Below are 19,162 nucleotides of genomic sequence, written 5' to 3' on the forward strand. Positions count from 1 at the left end.
CTTTGGGGAGGGACATCTGAACTAGCAAAATTTTCAAGAGATGTGCGATTTCTTAGGGGTTGTGTGCACAGTTGAGCTACTTCCCCTGTGTTTCACAATCATCTGCATGAAGCGTATCTTTGCGAATGAGCCAAAATATTGCTCAATAATTCTCCATGAAAGAGTTTTAGTACACACCTACCAAAAATAATCTCTGGATTCTGCGTTTATGTTTTCTCTATCACACTCAGTGCTGATGCAATTATACTGCAGCCCAGAATCTCCCCATAACTGAATGACAAATGTACTTTTATCTCAGCGAATAGGATGAAGTGATGTATTTCTCAGCGACTTAGTTAAATGAGAATTTCTAGATGAGCCAATATTTTTCAAAGAACTTGTGAAACAAAGACCAGATATTTTTCAGAAGCGAATGGAAGGTTCAGACTCCAGGACCGAGAGGAAATGAATGATTGATACCTAATAATCAAAACCATTTGCAGCGCTGGGGATCGTTACCTCCTACTGCACAGCCTTTCAATCTTTGCCTCTTTGATCATTCTCTCTGAACAGAACCCTGTTCCTGGTGCCTGTCCAACAATATCAGGAATTCATCAACGTCCTCCAGTTTCAAGTTACGAACTACTGCGTCAGAGTTTGTGCTACAAGCATTTTACAGGATGCTGAGAGCCACCACTGGGATGACTACAAAGCTTTTTATGAGGTGCGAGGTTAAGTTTACTGCGTCTCCCTTTTACAAAATGTGTTTTACTGGTTGCCAGCTCTCTGACTAATTAGAAGCATAAGATCAGCATTATTTTTACATAGAGATTGTTGGAATTTGCTATTTTGGAATACCTTATTATTGCAGGCAAATGTCTCTGTAGAAACGATGTAGGAAAACAGTCATTTAAAAATGAGATAAATCATTACTATGGAGTGCCTGTGTCATTTGCTTAAGAAAATACTGTGTGTTGAGTCCAGGATGTTTATGTAGAACTCAGTAAAGAAAACACCATCATTTTAACTCTTCTTTTCACAGAAAGTGTGACATATGAAAATGAAAGACAACTTTTCTTCTCCTGCACATTTTTTAATCTGATTTTTTTAATGTTTATTTTCAATTTGTTCTCCTTTTACCTTTTGTGGGTGAAGGATGTAATAAAGAAAGCGGACCAATGTAGTTAAATCCAGCATTCAACAATATATTTCTGACATACCTAGTGCTATTTCACCTGCATTTTGAAGGCTTACCCTATAGTTCTAATGACTCTGTGACAAAAAACCCTAAGGATCAAGTGAATTATTATAATTTACTGGGTTTTTTTCATCCCAGTTAAGTGCAGTCATAGATTTACATATATGGTTTGAAGTTATTTTCACTTAATTTCAGTATAAAGTGAAAGTATTATATGCTTTTTATCAATAATAACTGAGATCTCATGGAGACAAAGTCCCGCCCTTCCTTAAATCATTTGTTGTGTGAGGGAATTAGGGTGTTTTTGTTGAACGTTTTCTAAAACCCTTACAAGAGAGAAAATTCTGTGTAATACATGTATTCTACAGAAGTAATATAAAACCTGCTGAGTCAGTGACAAAAATCTGTGCTGCACAGGTGATACGTACCTTAATAATCTAAGTAATCTATGAAAATGCCCATCCCTCAAAGACAAATAAATAAGTATTTTACTTTCGTTTGAGTGTGAGCCCAGATGTCCTGGGTTGATAAGAAGGTAAGAACTTCAGTGGCTTTTGGCAACTGATAAATCATGACATGATCACCACTGCCCATAGGCCATATGATGCTGTGTCCTGTTTATTGGTGACCGAATAACTGTTCGCTGTGGAGAAAACCTAATCACCAGCTGTAACTGTCTGAAGAGGAAGGAGTATGGATTAGATAAGCAATTTTATCATTCCTGATCAGAAATTATGTGTGTAGGAAGGGATGAAGAAAGCTGGTGTGTCAGCTCTGTACGCTTGCAGGTCTTGATGTGAGAAGTATGTAATTTTACATTGTTGCTCTGCTCTTTTTACTGCGCCATGGGCAGTGGCCCAAGGATGGACCATGATCCGCTCAGAGCTTTGGTCGGCATCCCAATGGAAGAAGTTGGTGTAAGACATATTGCTTGTTATGAAATTTCTAGCAGCACGTATGAGGCTCTGCCTCCAAGTCGTGCACATCCTGCTGTCACGGTCCATTCGGCGATGGACTCATGATGGTTCTTTTACCTTGATCTCAGAGTGCAAAATTAAGGCGACCAAAATGCCAATGGGTTATAATTCAATCAAGCGGTGTTACTTTATTAATTTGCCTGTAAAGCGGCACACAATGGAGAGAGTAAGGAAAAGAAAAGGGAAAAGAAATGTGGAAAAGTAAGAGTAAAGATGAGAAATGAGGTTGCGTTTCTCACCATCCAGTTCCAGAAGCTCCTCTGGTCTCCGGTTCCGTAGAGTCCGGCTGGTCCTCCGTTGTGGTTCAGGATCCTCTGGTGGGAAGATCTTCAACGGTGTCCATTCTGGAGTCATCTCTTATGCTTCTTCACCCCCCTCACTCCCATTGTTTCAGGCCAGTCTCCGCCTTGATTTCACAACCCAGGCTTGTACTGCGAAGGCTCGGAAGATTCACGCTTTCTTTTGCCAACACTTATGTGTCCAGCATTCAGGGGTCTCTCTCTGGTCCATTGGGTGACCTCAGGACCCTTGGCGAGCCTCTGGCCGTGCTCCTTTTCATTGGCCATTGTTTGGGGGAGCAGGTGGGGGACACGTGTAACTGAGGCTGCAGGTGAGGACACATCTTCTGGATGGCAGCTGTTGTCCCTGGGTCAAAGAGACCCTCATGACAACAGCTTTCAGGAGGCAGGGGCTCCTTTGGCTGAAGCAGCAGGCAAAGTCCACACAGCAGCCATTGTTAGTAGCAGCCACTCCGTATCAGAGAAACAGTACAACACAATGCTTCTCCTTGGGCCTCTCTCCAAGTCATTGTCCATGGGTTCTTTCTGTCTCAGCTTCAGTTCTCTAGGTTCTTGATGGCGATGGTCAGGCAAATACTGCTCCATCTTCAGACCGACTCTCACACCTGCTGATCTCAGAAACAAGAGCAGCTTGGAGCCAGGCACCAGAAGACATTGCCAACCATCAAGAGCAGGCTCTGGTATGAGCTCCTTGTCTCTCAGTGGGAGCACTCGAGTCAGTGCCTCACAACCCTTGATGCATTTTCAGTGTGATCAACAGCACCATAACCTTGCTTCTTTAAGGGGAAAATGCACTTGGCTTTCTGCTTGCCCCTTGAGAAGCCTGGCTCTTGAAACTGATTTTGGTCAGGACCCTCATTACCCTGTCTCCTTCGTCCCCCAGGTCTGAGTATTACACGCAACCATAAAAGGTTCAGTCCTCATCTATAAATCTTGAAGCCTTTTATAGAGGAAAAAGATACATTCCCTTGTGCTCCCACAAAATAAACAAAACATCACCTGTTCTTTGGTTTTGCATGCATGAATAGAGGAGAAGGAAGAGGAAGAGGAAGAAACTTCTCATTCTTGTATTTTATGCTTAATTACGAACTAAATGGCAATCCTACAGTCCAGGGATGACATAGAATCATAGAATTGTTTTGTTTGGAAGAGACCCTCAGGATCATTGAGTCCAACCATAACTCAACTCTGGCACTAACCCATGTCCCTAAGAATCTCGTCTAAATGTCTTTTAAACCCCCCCAGGGCTGGTGACTCCAGCACTGCCCTGGGCAGCCTGTTCAATGCCCCACAGCCCTTTGGGGAAGAAATTGTTCCCACATCCAACCTCAACCTCCCCTGGCGCAACTTGAGGCCGTTTCCTCTGCTCCTGGCGCTTGTTCCTGGGGAGCAGAGCCCGACCCCCCTGGCTCCAAGCTCCTTTCGGGCAGTTCAGAGATCAGAAGGTCTCCCCTCAGCTCCTGTTCTCCAGCTGAACCCCCAGGTCCCTCAGTCTCTATCACATTGTGCTCCAGCCCCTCACCAGCTCCGTTCCCTTCTCTGCACTCTCTCTGGTGCCTCAATGTCCTTCTGATGATGAGGGGCCCAGAACTGCCCCAGGGTTGGCGGTTTGTCCTCCCCAGGTCCCAGCACAGGGACGGTCGCTGCCCTGGGCCTGCTGGCCACCCCAGTGCTGGTACCAGCCAGGATCCTGTGGCCTCTTGGCCACCTGGGCACACGCTGGCTCATGTTCAGCCGCTGGCACCAACACCCCAGGGCCTTTTCCAGCCGCTCTTCCCCAGCTGCAGCGTTCATGGGGTTGTTGTGACCCCAGTGCAGGACTCGGCACTTGGCCTTGTTGAACTTCATACAACTGGCTTCAGCCCATCGATCCAGCTGGTTCGTATCCCTTTGTAGATCATTCCTACCATCTGACAGATGAAGACTCTCACCCAGCTTGGTGTTGTCGGCAAACTTACTAAGGATGCATTCAGTCCCCTCATCCAGATCATTGATAAAGAGGTTAAACAGAACTGTCCCCAATACTGAGCCCTGGGGACGCCACTTGTGACCGGCCAACAACTGGATTTGGCTCCGTTCACCACAACTCTTTGGGCCTGACCCTCCAGCCAGTTCTTTACCCATCGCAGATACACCATCCAGGCCATGAGCTGCAGGTTCTCCAGGAGATGCTGTGGGATACGGTGTCAAAGGCTTTACTGAAGTCCAAGTACACAACATCCACAGCCTTTCCCTCATCTACTGGGTTGGTCACCTTGTCATAGAAGGACATCAGGCTGGTCAAGCAGGACTTGCCTTTTATAAATGCATGTTGACCGGGTCTGATCACTTGGTTGTCTTGTATGTGCCACATGATTGGCACACAGGATGATCTGTTCCATGACCTTTCCCGGCACCAAGGTCAGACTGACAGCCCTGTAATTTTCCAGATCCTCCTTCCAGCCCTTCTTGTAGATGGGCATCACATCTGCCAATTTCCAGTCAACTGGGACCTCCCAGTTAGCGGGGACTGCTGATAAATGATTGAAAGTGGCTTGGTGGGCACCTCCACCAGCTCCATCAGCACCCTTGGGTGTATCTCGTCTGGCCCCATAGAGTTGTGGGTGTCCAAGTGGTGCAGCAGGTCACCAACCATTTGCCCTTGGATTATTGGGACTTCATTCTGCTCTCCATCCCTGTCTTCTGCCTGAGAGGGATGGGTACCTGGAGCACAACTGTTCCGACTATTAAAGACTGAGGCAAAAAAGGCATTTAGTACCTCAGCCTTTCCCTCATCCTCTGGCACTGTGTTCCCCCCACATCCATCAGGAGATGGAGATTCTCCTTAGCCCTCCTTTCCTTGCTGATGTATTTTTAGAAGCATCTTTTGTTCTCTTTGACAGCAGTAGGCAGGCACAGCTCTAGTTGGGCCTTGGCCATCCTAATTTTCTCCCTGCATAACCTCACAGAATTGTTGTATTCCTCTTGAGCAGCCTGCCCCTTCTTCCAAAGGTCATGAATATAATTTTATATACATCTATCTATCTATCTATCTATCTATCTATCTGGCTGGTGGAGTGCACCCAGCACCCAGTTCTCCAGATGACATTTCCAAACCGAGCTTTTAGTGCAGGAGACATCTGCCCTAGCTTTGGGAACTTATGTTTTCTAATAGTCAAAGAATAAAGAATTGTCTGTTCAAAGATAATATTGAGTGGCTTCTGTAATAAAGCGCAGCTGGTTGTTTCCTGATATATAAGCTAAATAAAAACTCGCATCTGTTTGTATTATACGAAGCCTGCAAAAATAGCAGATGTTTACCAGTGGAATTGTCTAGAAATTGCGACAAATAGAAAAACAGGTCAGAAAAGGGGAATGAATCTCATTAAATCTTCAGTGAAACTGTGGCTTCTGCAGTGGAGGTACAATGTTAGAAAAGGAGTGATATTCAATTTACTGCTTTAAATTAAGTAGAGCAGAGTAAATGAAGCCATTCTTGCTTATAGTTACACGGTTAAAAGGTAAAACTTGCCAGCATTCAGTTACTCAAAAAAATAAATACCCTACGTTAGAAAATCAATTTGGAATTATATTTCTCTTTGTTAAGTCTGCATAGCTGTTAAAAAATTTTAACTGGTTTTTGAAATTAAGTATATGACCAAAATAAATTGGTTTTCATTAGGCATTAAAACTAATTATTTTTTACATGGTAAGTTTATTCCATAAGAGTTGAAATGTATTTGTAAAGAAAGGTAAATGTTAGTAAAATGTCTGTAAGATAGGCTTAGGGGTTTTTTTTCTAGATAAAATCTATTGGAATGTATCTCAAGAGTAATCTTGGTAATATGCCTAAGAAAACCAGACTTATAGAAATGTACTGAAGTTTGAGTTACGCAAAGTTATGGAGTAAATGTGTACTTTCATGTGAAGATGTTTCAGTATATCACACAATAATATTGTTATTTTATTTCACATAAGAAAAATAGGAAATTGTTTTCAGTATTTTATTATATGAATTTTTGGTTAATATAAGATTATACATGGTTAATATAAGGCTACCTGCATGGAAATACTTTGTCAAGTGCTTGATTATTCAAAATACCAGAATGAATTGGTTTCGTTTGCCTGTTGAAAGATGCTGAAAACAGTTCTAAGATGATAATAATTTTATAAATGAAGAAAATTAGGCATGTAAGTTTCATTTGAAACTTACCTTTATTACATTTTTCTCTTCTGCATTAGTGAAACTTGGAAAATTGCATGAGTTTGGCTGTTGGTGGTTTTTGTTTGGTTTGGTTTTTGTTTGCTTGGGGTTGTTTTTGTTTGTGGGTTTCGTGGGGTTTTTTGTTTGTTTTAGGGGTTACATGTTTTGTTTTTCTAAATAAGATTTTATATATACCTTCACCAATCATAACTTTAATTACTAGAGCAGTGGTCACAAGTTTGGTACTTTTGTTTGTTGTTATAATTTACCACTTTTTAATCTAAAATACACTTCAAATATTATGTCAGAGAAATACTGAATAATGACAACTTCTAGTAATCCGCTAATATGGTGTGTTTAAAAAGAAGCCAGATTATTTTTTCTTATTATTATTAGAGAATGTCTATCAAACTCTTACAGTATTTTAAAGATCGTGGGGTTGTTTTATATTTCTGATAAAGCTAAAATATAAAAAAATTCTTAAAATATTTCTTAACTGCATTGGAATGTGGGAAGTGAAGATTCAAGTCTTTGTTCTGATGTAGCTCAATCATAATAGTATTTTCTGAATAGCTATTAGTTAAAATATTTAAATACGATTTGAACTATAAACTTCTTAGAAAAATTATGGATCAACTGCTACGATTTTGACTTTCTGATTTTATCTCTGTGTCCTATTGGGGAAGTTCTGTATAGATAATGAAATATTAATACTAGTGCTGTTTTCTTCCCAAAAAATGTTTAGTTTCATTAAGTAACCATTATACAATTAAAAAAAAAAAATCTTACTAAAAAATTCTGGGCATGTCTTACTATCAAATTGTTCAGTTGTTTGCTTTTGTTTTCTGCTCTTATTGTGTATCCATTATATACAGGATGTTTCAAAGAAATGGACCTGATTTTGGAGATACAGTGATTTCATATTGGGTCCATCTTTGTGAAACATCTTGTTTAATAAAGTTTCATAATCACAGTCAGATGTGACAAGTTTGAATCTGGAGAAATTTGTATGCTCAAGTAATATAAGTAATTATTTTCTTTTGAGGACAAATTGTTATATTAAAGTAATCTGACTATTCTAGTGAGTACAGAATACTGTATATGTTTTTAAACTAGGCCTATAACACTATGGGTTTTGAGAACAGGTTAATTAGGGCTGAAAGAGGTGAAATGCTGTGGAGATTCTTTTTGTGGCAAAACTCTTGTTTTGTAACTGAGATGGAACACGTTTCCTTGCTCATAGAGATGTTTCACATCTTGTCAAGAACCGTTTTTCAGTCATCATGTGCCTGAAACTCTTTGGCTATTTTCTTTCAGATTTAAACACTTAGACCTATAGGAAATAAATTACATTTTGGAAGGTGTGTTTTTATTAACAATGTGTGGTGGTTTTGATAGGGAGAAAGATGCTCATTCTCCATCCAGATGTGGCATTACTTCTGCGCTGCTCTTCATCACGATCTATGGACTATTCTACCTCCCAAGAAAGCCCAGGAGATTCTTACAGATGTTCTAGAGCAATCTTTGGCTATGCTGTCCTCCAGATACTGTCAGGCCTGCCCCAGTTACAAGAGAACGCCACAAATCAGGTAACGGTTGTATATTTAATGCACACTTTAAATGGATAGAATAAGTAAATCTTATTTTTCTGTTATGCACTGCTTTTATTCAAATTTAAATTTTAATGAACACAGCAGAGGTGGTAGACACAACTTATGTATTTTAATGTTCATTTCAATTCAATACATTTTGTATATTTAAGTATATTTGGTAGTCATATACTAAAGTAGGCAGAATCAAAGACCTCCTTGGAGTTCTTGGTGAAATTGTTCCATAAACTGCTTGAATGGTGTGGAAGTGTCATAATGAACAGTGTGTTGAGGAGTCATGATGCGACTGAAAACATGGGTAGAAATGGCAGCATCAGGATTAGTAATCGCGCCATTGATTGCTGAAGAAAAGTCCATGTGTTCCGATAGAATTTGGGTTTTCTTAGGGCTTCTCAAGTGAAAGAGCTATGAGGTCACATAAAAAGATTTGCATGAATAAAACCGGTGGTACAGAAGGAGGGAGGAAAAAGGGGCTATCCCTTCTTCTGTCATTTTAGGAAATGTGAAGCCGCAAGTTCTCCTAATTGAGATTCTTATGTTTTGACAGAAGACTCTCTCTAAGAAATACTAAAGCACGTGTCTCCAGGTCAAAGCTGACCCTACCCTTTCTGCCCTTTCTCTTCCTAACCAATTTCTTGTTTGACTGAAGAAATCAGCCTATTTCTCATCCTGCCCCTTTGCTATATACGTTTTCTATATGAATATGGTCCTCTGTTTAGATTTTGAATGTGACACAGTCCATGGTGGCCATGGAAGTTAAAAACTTAAGACCCATCATTTGTAGGAGATGGGAGACACTCAGTAAAGATACGTCCTGTGTGAGCTAAGAGATATGTGTGGTCATCATAACTCTTGTTATGAAAAGGAGCAGTGTCATGGAAGCTTAAGAAATTCACACAAGTAAACATTTTTTGAATAGATGAGAAAAAAAAACAAAGTTACATTCTACATATCAAATACCTGTTTGTATGCTCTATTCCTGCACTAATGTACCATGATTAGGCTCTTCTATATCTTCAGGTACAGACAGGTTTCCTGGAAACTTTCCTAGACATTTCCTGGAAAAAAAAATATTGCCCTGAAATATGAAGAATATGTATTGATACAGTATTTCTTAAATGTAGTATTGGTCAATTCTGTAGGAATTTGCTTCAACATCCTGAGTAAGGAACTTTTTACATTGTCATTTTGTAGAGAAGCTATTTTATTTAATAAGGTGATTCCCAAATTTGTCAGTAGATGAATTGAATTATGCAGTCATGCCCACAACAACAACAACAATAAAAGTAACATAATTTAATATATTTTTGTTACAGAAGTTTTAATTTTTTTTTAATAACACTGTACTTTGAGGGGGGATCTTATCTCCCAATGGTCCTTAAAATGTTAGAGATCTGATCTGTAATACAGACAGATGTCTGTTAATGTGCATTTGCCTAGATTTCCCCCAAATAAGATGATGCTTAAAAGTGCAGATCATTGCATAGGCACCCATTGATTTTAGGTACTTAGATACTTTTTTCAATCCAACCTCATACCTGCCACATATTTTGTGTTATCCACCTGTTTCCTCTCTGTTGTATGTCAGTGAAGTCCTGTGAGATAATCACAGAATCACAGAATGGAGTGGATTGGAAAAGACCTCAGAGATCATCCAGTCCAACCCTTGGTCCAACTCCAGTTCACTGACCAGATCATGGCACTAAGTGCCATGTCCTATCTCAGTTTAAAAACCTGCAGGGCCGGTGAGTCCAGCACCTCCCTGGGCAGCCATTCCAATGCCTGACCACTCTCTGCACAGAATTGCTTTCTAATCTCCAGCCTCAGTTTCCCCTGGCAGAGTTGAAGCCCATGGCCCCTTGTCCTATTGCTGATGCCTGGGAGAAGAGCCCAATCCCCACCTGGCTGGAACTGCCCTTCAGGTAGTTCTAGAGAGTGCTGAGCTCAGCTCTGAGCCTCCTCTTCTCCAGACTAAACAAGCCCAGCTCCCTCAGCCTCTCCCCATAGGGCTTGTGCTCCAGTCCCTTCCCCAGTCTTGTTGCTCTTCTCTGGACCCGCTCCAGCACTTCAATCTCTTTCCTGAGCTGAGGGTTCCAGAACTGACCACAACACTCCAGGTGTGGCCTCCCCAGTGCAGAGCACAGGGGAAGGGTCACTGCCCTTGTCCTGCTGACCACGCTGGTTTGGATACAGGACAGGACACCATTGGCCTTCTTGGCCACCTGGGCACACTGGTGGCTCCTGTTGAGCTTCCTGTCCATTAGTCCCCCAGGTCCCTTTCTGCCTGGCTGCTCTCCAGCCACTCTGTGCCCAGCCTGGAGCTGCAGGGGGTTGTTGTGGCCAAAGTGCAGGACCCGGCACTTGGCCTTGTTGAACTTCATCCCATTGGAATCAGCCCATTGTTCCAGTCTATCCAGATCCCTCTGCAGAGCCTCCTGCCTTCCAGCAGCTCCACACTCCCTCCCAACTTGGTGTCATCAGCAAATTTGCTGATGATGGTCTCAATCCCCTCATCTGAATCGTCAATAAAGACGTTAAACAGGACTGGACTCAACACTGACCTCTGGGGGACACCGCTAGTGACTGGGTGCCTGCTAGATGCAGCTAGTGATAGTTTGGGTTCTTGCTGTTGTTTAGGCCAATGACCCCGATGCTCTGCCAGCTGATATCGAGAGGCAACAGATTACTGACTCAGAAACGTTCCACATCATAACATGGTGCAGCTAAAGTTTTGAGAATTGAAGGTTTAGCTCACATGTCAGGCTTTTTTCCTCCATCAGGATTTGAAAATAGTGTGTACATTCTAATTACACATTGCCATAAAGAAGAATAAATTTAATCTTATCTAGTTGTAGTTTAGAAGGTAAGTTGTTCCCGTCTAGTAGCATTATCCTTTTACCTAGTTTCAATAACAACTTTTTGGGCAAGCACTGGATTTCTGTGGTGTACTGGATTCAGAATTCCTACACCACTGGTAGAAGGTAAAATTTGAAATCCATGCTATGTTGTTTGTATTTTCTGTTGTCAGAGGGACACTCTATTTAACTGAAATTTACCACTATCCTGATGTCCAAAGTGATGAGTTTTGGATTTTTTGTCTGTTTGTTTGTTTGTTTTCCCTACAGAATTGATATTGCAGCAATATTGATGTCCACTGAAGAGATGCTCTGGTCAGTTTGTAGCTCTGTGCAGGAGTTTCTGAATCCACACGAAGACAAGGATCTCAAGATCTATACAATACACAGCCACTGCAATAGTCTGCTCTCTGTGCTGGCTATTTTAACTTCACCACTGAAGAATTTGTATGAGTGAGTATCAAACAATGTTCAGTTTGCAATAACTTGTTTCTTGAGCTTATATGGATAGATCTACAAGGTGAATAATTGTGTTGAAATACTAATGCAATGCGTAGTGTTGACACATTTTTATAACCTTTGACTACTTCCTTACTTGGTCTTGAACTTATCTTTATGATCTTACCTAAAGCCCCATGATATCTACTGAGATCTGGATCGAACTTCCATACTGTACATTTTTTCTCTGGTGATAACGTAGACCATAGTGAATGTCTGATTTGATTTCCTCTGTAATGCGAACAGTAGAATTTCATGAGTAATTACTGTCCCTAATTTGCAATTTACTGTTCATTTAGGACACATCTTGTTAGAAATGGTTTAAAAACATTTACTATTATGGTACCAAAGCCTTTGGTAAGGTTTTCTAGGACTTAGTCACTCATACAATTGAAAACTTTTCATCATCTTCCTTGGTCAGATTTATCTACCTTCAGCTTCTAGGTAAATCAGAATGTTCTGCCGCCATCCCATAATAATTCTATAAGTACTGGAATTTAAAGATCATTTACCGAAATGGTCATCTGTTTACATGACCAGTATGCTTCAAAAATATTAAACATAGTTTAAAAGAGTATAGAATGCCCATCATTACAAAATTCTGTCACGCTACTTGCACTTGCACTAAGTCTTTGATTTCTTTTTCATGCTAAGCATTCTGCTGCAAATTGGGTGTAAGAGAAAATACAAAGTGATATCACAAATCAAAACGACAACAAAACCCAAAACTAAGAAAGCCAAATCCTGTTCAGCTGGCTTTTACTTTATTACTCTAGATAAAAATATTTTGGGTAATACTAGTGATACAAAGAGGAGGGTGGAGACCTCTTCCATTTAAGCTTCTTTAAATATTTTTTTGTCATTCATGGGCTTATTTTAATGTTGTAGGCTCTGAGGAACATGCAAAAGCGGATCGTGACTGGATATTTGATCTTATGCAATGCAGATTCATGAAAAAAATAGCAATTAAGAAGATGACTCATGGACGGGTTCGGTAGCCCTGCCGTGGCAATAGCAGTGGAGGCAGGAATGGACATTGTGGTGTCTTTGACTGGTTCTGCTGTAAACTTGGACGTTTCACCTTTTCTTTATGAAAGCCTTTAGAATGGTGGACTAAAATAAATATATAGTATAATCTGTTCCTTTTAGCTATTCTAGTCTCCTCCAGCTACCCGTGTTGCTTACAGATCTATCTGTGTCTGGAGCAGTGAAAAGTGTACACAAATTGAGAAGTCACTGAGTTTCAGAACAAAGTGCCAATGGAGGGAGTGGGGCAGCATATTTTGTATTTTGTGTAAAATACCACAGATTAACAACTTGGTCATATAGGTTTCATATTTAGGCATAGAAATTTCAGTATCCTAATTTACTTTTCTAGAGATCAGAAACTTGACATATGCGGGATGTAGCAGCTCATTTAATTTACTAGAAAGTGCTCTGCAAATCATAACCAAAATCTGGCAGCTTTGTTTAAGAATATAAAAAAATGTCATATTTTGTTATATAGTTACAAAAATAATACGCTAAAAAACATTGTTAGAGAGATGATGCGTGTTTTTCAGTAAGTGAAAAAATATACTTTTCGTGAAGTGTGTATTCAGAACTTTGTTTTTCAAAACCTGTGAAACTCCTGTCTTAAAACAGTTATTTTATACGGTATGTTTCATTACAGCCAATATTTGTCAGGTAACCCAACCCAGTGTCCAGAATACAGAGGAAAACCAGATTTACCAAATTAGCTTCTTGAATGACTATATCCATTTGGCTACACTTTCATATACTGAATTTTATGTTGAATTCTTAGATCCATTATTTACTGAGTTGTGCGTAGTTCATCCTCTTAAGAATGTATCACTAACAAATTTAGACGTTGTGCTTGATTTTAAAGGAATACTAATCCTTCATCAGTTCTCTTTAGAATTATATCTGTACAGTCAACATTTCCATCTGTTAGCTTGGCTCTATATCTTTATGAACTTTGGTAAAATTAACTGCAAGTGAAATGAAGATTTTTCTTTTAAATCTATCATGCTCTCTTTTGGTACTAGTAGATTTCCCTGCAGGGACTAGATTTAAATTAATCTTTAGACTGCTTAGGAAAGTTTTGTGTAATCATAAAAGTGGTGATGACAGAACATTGTTTTCCAGGAGTTGTCTAATAATAGGACTGGCTCATTTCCAAGTTGCTAGAGAGGCTGTATTAACTATTGTTTCCAGGGAATTAAAATTATTCAAGATTCTTTATTATGTTGTTGAAATGCAACAAAATCGTAGGGGTGTTGAAACATTAATAACATACTTAACTTCAAATGAAGTGATTCTGGCATAGCCTTCCTCCTTCCTAATGTTGTGATCAAACATTGTGCATTCTGCTATCACTTAGAGTTTCTCTTTTGTAGGACAAGGTTACTTAGGCCTGGTCCCAAACTCACCTGTGTGTCTCGAGTCATCAGTTTTTAATACTTATTTTTCTGTGCTTCATTTTCCTCCATCCCTCTCTGACCTTCCTGAAGTAACTTTAGCATAACAGAAGTGTTGGTTGGAAAGGGCTGCTGGAGGTCATCTAGTCCAACCTCCTTGGTGACAACCTTTCTGTTAGAGAAGATCGTAACGAGTAAGGTGGATGCGCATTTTTGTGATTTGGTACTATGAATTATTATATGTTACTTTCTCAACAAGAAATCAGGTGAATGACTTGAATGCTGAGAGGAGAACTTAGAGGTTCTTTTCATAAAAACGCTGTCTATTGGGTAAAAATACCTGCCATTCCATTTTGAAAACTGAAAGTATTAATCTAAATGTTAACATATGAGAGTTATAATTCATGAAATTGCTTTTTAGCTATGTTTATTCCATATACAGAGCTAAATCCTTTAAAGTCTACAAGGAAATACCATTAGGATGCATCTTGTTGGCATCTCATTTTTTCACACCTGCACTGAGGCTTACAAGATCAATTCTCACCTTGTCACACTCTGCTGAAGAATAAAACCACCGTCACTTGGAATCTTGCTGTGGTATTAAATACTTTCACAGATGCTATCCACTGCTTTGAGACTATAGGCAGCTGCTTTAACATAACTCGTAGTCAAAACAAATTTCCTACTAGCTATTATTATACTTCTGTCAGAAGAGCAGTTGAATTAAACTGTCTGGCACAGAGTTGGGTTTTCCTGGCAAGAATTACATAGCCAGCAGTGGGCACTGAGAAATACTGGCACCAGAATTGTTGTATTATCCTTAGATGCTTGATTTTTTTCATAGCGTTTGAAGTTATCGTAATGTTTAAACAACCTTTAGAGCCCCCAGGTGATCTCCATCTCACTTTGAAAATTTGTGTAGAGGTTTCATTATAGGCCTCGAAGTCCAAAAGTGTAGTATACCCTGTGTCTGTCCTTAGGAGACAGTGAAGAAACACACTTAACAAGCTGCTTTAGCCCAGAATTCTCTCAAACAGTTCAAACGCTATCAGTAGATAAGACGTGGTCTTTTTTATCCAATTTCTACCAAAACTGTATTTATCATGCTTTCTTGTAGGAGGATGGTTCTATGCTTTGCTGTATTAAGAAAAATATTTCAGAGGATGAGAGACAATAAAATTTTTCCCTTCGGTTTTCTCACAATGTTGAAATTGTTGTCTTTAAAATAATTATTTTCTAGTTCAAGTTGTCCCTTTATCTATATTAGAGTCAGCTTTATTTTTCATCTTCAGGTTTTCGTGAATTCACGAAGCACAAATTCACGATTTGCTAATCCTGCTCAGATATTGCTTACTCAAGGTCATTTTGAACACTGTAGTAAATTCTTACAACTGATTTTGTTTGATTAGTAAAATTAATTTCCAAGTAAATCATTCTATCTCTTGTAGAAGTTCAGAAGCTCTACACCTGTCTTTCTCATTGAAAAGTGTAATTCTCTCTCGTGTTTCATGTGGGGTCTTGTTGGCAGATAGTGACTGTATAGCATTTTATATAGTATATTACAGACTGTAGCTACACTTCTTAATTACATATATGCAGCCATGAAAAAATAGTTTTAAAATAATTTAAAATAATTAAATGACAAAACACAAATACTATTAATGCACACTGTAAGAGGAGATTTTACCTTTTAAATCAGGAGTTCCTGAAGACTCCAATGCATTTCCATTCTGTATTTAGATCCACTCTCACTGTTTCCATGTTGTAGCAGCAGCTTTTTTAAGTCTTGTAAAAGGATTCTCTTGTCCCAAGAAAGTCCTCGTGTCTTTTCCTGAGGTATTTTTAAATGTCCTTCTACTCTTACTGCAATAGAAAGAGCACTGGCTCAAAATTGGGAGTGTCATTGAATCACTTCGGAAAGTAAGGGAAATATGTCACAAATGAGTTCTGTAGAAGTGTCATTTTTAAAAGTAGTTATCTTCTTTATATAGCTTAGAAAATCCCAGCCGTGATACATAAAGAAACAAGCTTCAGAGAAGGAAAGTTATTAAGAGGACAAATCACAGCCACGTGAGCTGAAAAGTTAAGTGCAAAAGGAGTGATAATTGATTAAGGTTAATGGATGTAACAGACTCTATCCTGTCTGCTGGAACTGTATCCAGTGTAAATGACAATAAAAACAGAAGAGGCCAAGGGGTATCCATCCATTCCTATCACACACTGTTGCATCCTAGTGGTTGCTGAAGAATTGTACAAATACTGAAATATTTATTATTATTTATTATTAAATAATAATGAATGGAAATTACTAAAATCTATAATCATTCTCTTATAATTATATATATTTTAGTCGTATAATATCAATAATTAACAAAAAAAGTCAACTTTTAGTATCAGTGGATTGGACACATCTGATTTTTGCCTCTCACATCCTTTAGGTAAGAGAAGTCATGCAAAAGTTACATAAACCAAGCTTATCTAATTCTTCAGTAGTCCTTAGATTTGAAAACAACGTTTTTTCAGTCAGTATTTTATTTCTCAGAAGCCGGTGAAGGTCCAGCTTCTGATTCAAATATTTGTTCAGTCCAATCCAAAGTCTGTATCTACTTGCGTGTTATTCGAAAGAGAATCATTATAATTATTTCAAAACGTATTTTACTTACAATTATAATAAAAGTATAGATAATATGTATTATGCAGAAAGAAAAGAGCTGTAGAAATAAATGTCTGAAGAGCAATTTGCTTATTCAGTGCATTTTCAATCGCAGTTTGAAAATGTGCTACCTAGGAGTCAAGAACACTGCTTTTAACAGCACTGACAGTGCTAGATACCAAGTTTCAAAGACTGAAACTAAATAAGATAAAGAATGACATTTTTAACAGTACATAAGTTAAATAAATTTGCAATTATGTGTACGTGTATATATATTAGTATTATCTATCTTAAGGGATTTTCTGCCTTCTATTTATACATATTCAGTACTGGTGATCCAAAGCAATCTTCTGTCTTCCATGTAATTCAGAAGTATTTGTTTTCTTTCAGGACATTTCTGGACAATTCTGATGAACATCTTCCTCAAGATTTTTCAAAAGTCTTTTACCATCCATTACACTGGTTATTCTGCATACCATCATCCTGTTCTTCCTTACTCAAGTGAGTGTCAAAAATTGATTGTTGTAAAAGAACCACCAGATAGTCAACATCATTAATCAAATACTGTTACATTTAAAAAAATATATCTGAATAAATGTCTAATTAATATTCTGATTTTTAAAAAATAGAGGTATTTTTTAAAATTCGTTGCTGTTATCTATTCTTTACACTTTTTGGAGTCCATAAGAAAGGTCACACTAAAAGCAGTGCACTGTGTAGCTTTTTGCTAGTATATTAATTATGTTTGATATTTGAATATCTGTAAGGTTTAGGTTTTCTTGCTTTAATTAAAGAGTGACAATAATGTAGTTCAGCACAGTTGCTGTTTTGAAAGACATAATTAAAGGGGAGGTAAAGAATGTATGCCTCTCTGTTTATGATTGCTAGTTTAAAAAAAGGCCTGATATATAAATAACTCATTGAAAAATATGCTGCTTGATCGTAGTTGATTTTTTGGGAGATTACTGCATGATTAGAGGCAAAAGCTTAATTTTTTTTTCTGTGTCACTGCATATAATGACGAGATACATATGAGACATATGCTACCAGCTGTGCTGTCATTCCCTTTCTAATTTTGAACCTGAATCACTGCCACACCAGTGCAGATCCTCTCCTAACCCCTTCACCTCCTCCTCCTCTTCAGAAGTTATTTCCTGAGAGATTTTCACTCTCCATCTTCATGAAAAGCTGCTTTTTTGAGTTCTTATTGTGTTTCTTGAGAAAGTATTGTTATATTTTTGAGGAATACGTTATCATTTGAGCGGTGACCTATGGTGACCTATTGAAGACCAATGTTCTGTGGGTTTATCACCTCTTACCTCGTGCATGCAATGTCTTGCACCTTGTACATCACGATACCTTCCCTATGATTTTGCCCTTTACTGCATAAAACATGCTCATTTCTCTCCGTAGCCTTCACTACATGTCAACAGAACTATTATCTCCTTCCCTGGAGCCTCTGGTTCCTTCTGAACCACAGTCAACTGTGTGGTTGGCTAACTCAAACGCCAAACAGCCTGAATAACAGTTGAATTCAGAATGTGTCCTTTTCTCTGCTTGAAATAGTAATCTAAGGTTTTCTAAAGCTTGGAAGATCGTGTGTTTGTGGGATGTCTACCTCGAGCTTCCAGGAAATTTGTTGGTGTTTTTCTATGTTATGCATGGGTGGAGCAGAAGGAGAGGAGAAGAGGGATACAGGAGAGGGAGTGACTGCATGATCACTTAAGAGAGATCTACTCTATTTCTGGGAAAATTTATACTTTATTAAGGGCTCACTGCACCAAAATAAAAAAGACAAGGAGCTTTTTGATGTCCTAATCCAAGGCCAGTACTCAAAATTTAAATTAAACTGTATATTATGGGTTTTGGAAGATGGCTTCACAAGTGAGTACTTTCTGCTGCGTAGAAATATGTAAAGGAAATCCTGCTACCTTTTCAGTCTGACATGCTTCTCTTGTTTGAGGGGGAATTAGCAATTTAATGATGCTATTTATGACAGGTTTGTCTTGAATAAATAGCAGAAAACTATTGCGGAGCTTTCCAGCATTTACATATTTTCCATGGATGAAAGGTGAGAAAATAAACATTGAGCACCAAATGGGAAAATGTGGAGTCCAAAACAAAGCACGTCTCTGAGAAGATACAATTAGTGTGCCTGTGTGGGGACAGTCCATATATATAAAGCCATGTGAACTGTCCCACTGATAATGAGTGAAATATGTTGGTAAAATATTTAATATTTTCTTTTAAAAATACACCTTTCAGCTTCTCAGGAAAATCAAGGAAAGACCCTCTATATAATGAAGCAATTTGAGAAACATATTCTGAGGTTCAAACTTTGTTATTGGTTTTACACTGTGTATTTATGTCACAGAAGCTTTTCTTTCATGAAATATTGCTTTTAGAATATTAACAAGACACATTATGTTTAAATAGTGCAGAAAACTATTTTTTTAGAACTTCCTAACTTTTCCTGGATTGTTTTATATT

At 38.6% G+C, this 19,162-nt stretch overlaps 1 protein-coding gene across 1 annotated transcript in view; it reads left to right on the forward strand.

Moving 5' to 3' along the window:
* Positions 1-19,162, forward strand: part of KIAA0825 — a gene marked incomplete at its 3' end in the record, with an annotated part of 208,245 nt that overhangs the window by 48,131 nt on the left and 140,952 nt on the right. Inside the window, exons 8-11 of the mRNA XM_080362066.1 lie at positions 553-703; positions 8,035-8,225; positions 11,372-11,554; positions 17,063-17,173. Of these exons, the coding sequence (XP_080218192.1) occupies positions 553-703; positions 8,035-8,225; positions 11,372-11,554; positions 17,063-17,173 (636 nt within the window). The remainder of the gene's footprint in view (positions 1-552; positions 704-8,034; positions 8,226-11,371; positions 11,555-17,062; positions 17,174-19,162) is intronic.

Source organism: Nesoenas mayeri (genome assembly GCF_963082525.1).
Source record: "Nesoenas mayeri genome assembly, chromosome: Z".
NCBI classification, from domain to species: Eukaryota; Metazoa; Chordata; class Aves; order Columbiformes; family Columbidae; genus Nesoenas; species Nesoenas mayeri.